Genomic DNA, 6000 nt, shown 5'->3' with positions numbered 1-6000 from the left:
GGAAACTTTACAGCGCCGTCCCCGGCCGCAAGTTCATCGCCGTGAAGGCGCACAGCCCGCAGGGCGAGGGCGAGATCCCGCTGCACCGCGGCGAGGCCGTGAAGGGTGAGGGGGGCGGGGGGGGGGCGGGGTCGCGGGGCGCGCGGGCGGAGGGGGGCTCCCCTCTCGGGTGCGTGGTTGGGGTCCTCCGCGATCGTGGAGGGGCTGATGCCGTTTTTGGGGTCTCTGTCATGGAGGTGGGTATCTCTGGAACTCCGAGCCGCTGTGGTCATTATGGGATGCACCTGCCACCCGGGATTCCTTGTGTCAGCGTGAAGGGCTCTGTGTCAGGGAGGGGTGCCTGTCTTTACGGGGGTCCTGTCATGTGGGTCCCTCTCCGTCCTCTGTCACTGTGGGTTCCTTGTTGTCACCATGGAGGCTCCTCTCGTCATGGGGGTGTTTCTGTGTCATGATGGAGGTTGGTGTCGTTGGGGTTCTGTGTATTTGAAAGACCCTATCCCATCAGGAACCTTCCTCGAATTATGGGATTCCTATGTCACTTCTGAGACTTATTCATTGGAAATCCTTGTGATATGTGGGGATCCTGTCCCATGGTGGGGAACATGTGTGACAGTTATGGGGGTGTCTGTGTATTATGGAGGGTTTCTGTCACTAACGCTTCCTGTGTTTTGGGGAGCTCCTGTGCTGTGACAAGCTCCTTTAATTATGGGGGCCTCTGTCATTACTGGGGTCCGATCCTTGTGAGCTCTATATGTCCAGGGAGCTGAGAAGGAAACAGTTGTAAGGTCGGGCCTCCTCTGATCCATCATGTGGCCCAACCCTTGGTCACAGCACGATGACCCTGAGTTTTTGACAGTGACCTCTGGGGTGGGCAACAGAGCAAGGATGGGGTTTGGTTCAAGGGGTAGGAGGAGGGGGTCAGCTGGGAGGACAGGAGCAGGACTGTGGCCCCTGCCTCTGCCTCCTGTCCCCCCTTGAGTGTGTCCATCTGTGTGTCTCTCTGTCCCCCACATGTCTGTCCTGTGCGGTGTCCATCTGTTCGTTTCTGTCTTCTGTGTGGCTCCCAAAACCTCCCTGGGGAAAAAGCCAGGAGGAGGAAGGGAGGAAAGGGGAGAGAAGGGGAGAAAGGGGGAAGGGCCTGTGTGAAGGGTCAGGGTAGGCAGAGTCTGAGCCTATGGTGGTGGTGGGTGAGGTGGGTTCCCGGTCGTCCTGCTCTACCCTGACACCCTATCTGGCTTCTGTCCCTCCAGTGCTCAGCATTGGGGAGGGCGGTTTCTGGGAGGGGACCGTGAAAGGCCGCACGGGCTGGTTCCCGGCTGACTGCGTGGAGGAGGTGCAGATGAGACAGTATGACACACGGCACGGTGAGTGATCCTACATCCCCTGGGTGGCTACCGACCGCTGTTGCCCCTTCCAGCTCCCCTGTGGTCTTGCTTGGAGCTAAACCCGTGGATATTTGTAGAGAAAGGACTAGAGTAAAGTCAAACACATATCTGAAGTGGACACAAACTTGTGTATGTGACACAGTGTGCACTACCCTGTACGTACTTAGGGGCACATGTGCGGGGAGCTGGGCCCCCCACAGCTGTACAGACACACGTGACCTGCCCATAGGACACACATTATGAACGTGCATCTGTATGTGATCCCACATGTGGCTCCCAGGGACTATAACCCCGATAACCCCTGCCCCATCACCCCTTGCCCGACACACACACACACACACACACACACACACACACACACACGTAGTCTCACAGAAATACTGGGTGTTTGGAGTGTGAGATTCCTACGTGGCTGGCAGATAAGTAAAGAGGTCAGTATGAGAAAAGAGGCGTCTTTCCAAAGTGGACAGATTGTCCAAGTGGGCAGTGCAGGGAGGCCTGACCAGCCAAGAGGAAATGAGGCCAGTTGGGCCCAGAGGGGCTGTTGTGGGTGCCTTGGGGCCAGGACGGTCTAAGGGCAGCTGGTAGGGGATGGCTGTATCCTGGGCCTGCAGGGAGGCCGTTGGGGTGAAGGCTGCCGCTCTTGAGGCTGGACAGCTTTAGACAGACCTCGCTGACTGCCTGGGCCTCCAGAAAGCACCCTCTCTGGGTGTTGGGATCTGAGGTGGTCCTGCCAGAAGAAAGCAGTGTCTGTTTTTTCTGTGGCTTTCAGGCCAGGGCCGGCTGTGTGTCTGGGCTGTACCCTTAACTTAGGGGTCCTAGGAGTCCCCCACTCATGAGTGTTACTTCTACCCTGGAGAGTTAGTGGGAGAAGTGGTGGCCAGTGGTTGTTACCAGGGTTGTGTCTAGACTGAGGGTGCATGCGTCCCTCGCTCTGCACATGAAGGGCTTGGGCCCAGGATTGCTGGGCCCCTTTGCCCTGGGTTGTGAGTTTCCCAAGGGGAGGCCACCTCCACGTGGCCTGGACCTCTGCTCTGCGTGGAACATTGCAAAGACCCACGGGGGCCGGAGTGTGGCTGCTGACCTGTTCCTGAGCAGATGCCTTTACTACTTTACTCAGCCATTCCCTGTCTCGCCCTGACGGCTCTCCTGGTGGCTGGGAGCATGGAAGGGACATGGCCCCCTGTTGTCTTCCTGGGGAGGGAGGTTGGGGAAGTGTGTCCATGTGGGGAATGGTTTCAGAGATTTGGGTCCTGGTACCAACTACGTGGAGGAGGGTGGGGAAGAGGGGTCTCTGGCCTGTTGAGTAGGGACGGGTCCTGTGTGCTCTCGTGGGAAGACAGTGAAGGCTCTGGTTTGAGAACTGTGTGGAACCAGAAGCAGAGTCTGAAGCTGGGATGGGGGCTGGGGAGGTCTGGACTGGAGCTGGGGTTTGGGAAGAGCAAATGTTTACTAGGTGTTTGATGTATGTTGGGAGCTGGGTTGCAGAGGCCGGCTCTCTGCCTAGAGAGGAGTAGGCACGCATAGCAGTTACAGCACATGTGCTGGTGCATGGCTGTCATGGATGTGAGCGTACAGGGGGCCCCTGGGGTTGCCCTGAAGGAGTCGGAAAGGAGCCATGAAAGAAGCCCGGAGTCTGCTAGGTGGTTGGTTGGCTGGTGGGGACGGAGGCAGAGCCTGCTTGCTGGGGCTGGGCCTGCCGTTGTAGATCTACATGCGTTGGCATCTAGCTTGCTCCTAGCAGCGTCCGGATGTCTGGCATAGCTTGAAGTACTTGTACAGCTGAGAAATCGCTTACTCTTCCCAGCAGGTCTAGGAGGTGGAGGCCGTCGTTAGTTCATCTCGAGGAGGGCGGTGGGCTGCAGGTCTGTGCTGTAGCTGCCATGCGTCAGGGCCTCTGAGTGAGTGAAACTCAGGTGTGTGCCTTGAGGGATGGCGGGGCTGTACTAGGGAGCTGAAGCTGGTCAGGTGGCTGTGAGACCCAGTGGAGGAACTTTCCAGTTTGCTGCAGTGTTGCAGGAGACTGGCTTGTACTGTCTCGATTATGCAGGTCGTTAAGGGTTAGGGCGAAGGCCCAGGCAGGGCAGAGTGAGGAGGTGGAGGGGGGTGGGTAGGCTGAGAATTCGGAGATGGGAGGTGTGAGGAGTAACCCCGAGAAGAAGCTGTGAGCCTCCGACAGCTGCAGGGCTCTTAGACCAGGGTGCTCTGGGGTGTGTCACCTAGAGAGTGTCAGAAGGGACCCAAGTAGATGGGATCCTGTCACGGGTGGGCAGAGCGAGAGAGGCCTGTGGGGTCTGCCCACTGGCGAGGCGTGGGAGTAAGCAGCTGAAGACCAACCGTCAGCTTCTCTGATCTGGGACCTAGGTGCTGAGTTCTGCCAGAGGCCGGAGGGCAGCTCAGGAATGGGAGTCTGCTTCCAACAGGCTCAGCTTTCTTTCCAAAGAAAGATCTATTTCTGAGACTGGAGTGGAGACAGAGAAGGACTTGCAGGCCAAAAAGGGGCTATTGCTATGGGCCATTCTGATGCCCAGGGTCATCAGAGAGTATACCTCCCAGGTACCTGTCTGGGGCAGAAGGGGTAAAAAGGAGCAGCGGCAGGCAGAGAGCTGGGAGGTGAGGTGAAACCCTGTGCGCTCAGTAGGGTCTGTAGGGCTCCTGGAAAGCTCTGGCCAGCTCCTTCCTCCCCTCCCTCCTCCCCTCCTCTCCCTCCATCCCTCTTCCCTGTCTTTCCAGTACTTGGGGGGCGGGGGGGTCATGCTGTGTGTTTTCACTTGAACTGGCTTTTATGTGTATGATTAATAACACTGGAAGATGAATTTTTGTTATGTAATTAATATAATTTGACAAAATTTAAAAACTGGAGGTTAATGAACTGTGCAGTTTGAGGGTGTCCTTCTGTAGGCAGGTACCACGAACATTTCAACATTTTCAAATGTTGGATCAATGTGAAAAAGGGTGTAATGGAGGCAGGAAGGGGTCTGATGTCCCGTCTGCCTGCCCCCGCCCAGCAGTGATGAGGCTTGTGCTGCTTTGGCCTTGGGAATGGCAGAAGGTGTGTAAGGAGAGGAGAGAAGCGAGATGGGCTACGGGGAGGGATGTGGTTAGACCGTCAGAACCTAGAGTGCCCTGTGAGGTGAATTTTCTTGCTCTACGAGGAGAGGAAGGGGTCTGTTGACTTACTGAGAATCGTACTAGTGGCAGGATCCTGAAATTCAGACTAATACTTTTCCTGACACCTGTGTCTTCTTCTGTTAACAGGAATTCTTTCTTTATTTTATCCAGCCACTGCTCCATCTACTCTTATAGCCATTTATCCCTTGACTCACTGTCCTTTCCTGCTATCCATCTACTCTGCTGTCAACCCACCCAGCCAACCCCTCCTTCCATGCACCCACATACGCATCCACCCAACCATCTATCCATCTAGATCGGAACATTGATCAGTCCACTCATCCCGCTGTCTCCTCTTTGTCAACCCCCCCTGCCCACCTGTCCATCCGTTTACTCATCTACTGCCATTCGTTCCATCCATTCTTCCCCCACAAGCCCATTCCTTTTCCCTCCATTCACTTAAATATCTACTTACCTTTTCTCTAATCTATCCTTCTACTTCTCTCTTGTTCCATCTATCCACCCATGTACCTACTCAGCTACTTGTCCACCCATCTGGTCTTCCAGGTGGCATTTGAATGGCCTGTTCTGTGCCAGCTGCTGTACTAGGCGCTGGAATCACAGAAATGAATGGGATGTGGTCCTTATCTACGAGGAGCTCACAATCAACTGTAGGTTGCCTCTGTGATCTCATCTCCTCTCTCTCTCACTCCTTCTGCTCCAGCTGTATGGCTGTTCACTGTCCCTTGAACACCCAAACCCATCCCTGCCATGTGGGTTATGCCCTGTGTGCCCCTGCTCCCTGGAAGCCCTTTGCCCACAGAGTCCTCAGGCTGCTCCCTAATGTTTTGTACCTCTCAACTATCCTCTCCTGATGAGCCATCATGTGACCACCCTGGAACTGCTGATTTTCTCTGTACCCCCACCCTGTTCACTTCTCTCCTAACATTTGCCAGCATTTGACATATTATGCATGCACCTGTTTCCTGTCTCTCTGTCTCTCTCTTCAAATAGACTGTAAACTCCACAGGGTAGAGGCTTTGTTCTGTTCTCTGCTTTATTCTCAGAGCCTGAAACAAAAAGTGCTTGGTACACAGTTAGAGCTCAATAAATACTTGCTGAATGAATTAATTAATCTTGAGAAATGCTAGAATGATAGGGAATGGGAGATGAACTGTGGATGAAATGTGAGGTGGTGGTAGAGCCACATTGGGAGCCTTCCAGGGTGCTGGAGAGCTAGAAGCCAGGAGAGCCGGAGTGGGGGCTGGAGTGCAAGAGAATCTTACAGGTGGCTGGAGAAGCAAGCCTGGAGCCCAGGCGTTGTGGCTGAAGATGTGGACTGGGACCTGCAGGCTTGCAAAAAATCAGCGAGGCCGTGGGTGGGGCAGCAGGTGGACAGCTGGCTAGCCCTCTAGCAGCTGTGAGGGACTTAGAGACCAAGAGTCCAGATGGGGCCAGGAATCTGTGGGATGCAGTGACATCAGGAAGAGGACCCCGCCCCACA

At 55.2% G+C, this 6000-nt stretch overlaps 1 protein-coding gene across 1 annotated transcript in view; it reads left to right on the top strand.

The window, feature by feature from the left end:
* The window catches only part of SHANK3 (SH3 and multiple ankyrin repeat domains 3), a gene marked incomplete at its 5' end in the record, with an annotated part of 48235 nt that overhangs the window by 14044 nt on the left and 28191 nt on the right, over window positions 1–6000 (top strand). The window contains 2 exon segments of the mRNA XM_029953899.1: window positions 8–105; window positions 1251–1364. Of these exon segments, the coding sequence (XP_029809759.1) occupies window positions 8–105; window positions 1251–1364 (212 nt within the window).

The sequence above is a fragment of the Suricata suricatta genome, chromosome 10 (genome assembly GCF_006229205.1).
Source record: "Suricata suricatta isolate VVHF042 chromosome 10, meerkat_22Aug2017_6uvM2_HiC, whole genome shotgun sequence".
NCBI classification, from domain to species: Eukaryota; Metazoa; Chordata; class Mammalia; order Carnivora; family Herpestidae; genus Suricata; species Suricata suricatta.
This window is presented reverse-complemented; position numbering and strand designations above follow the sequence as displayed.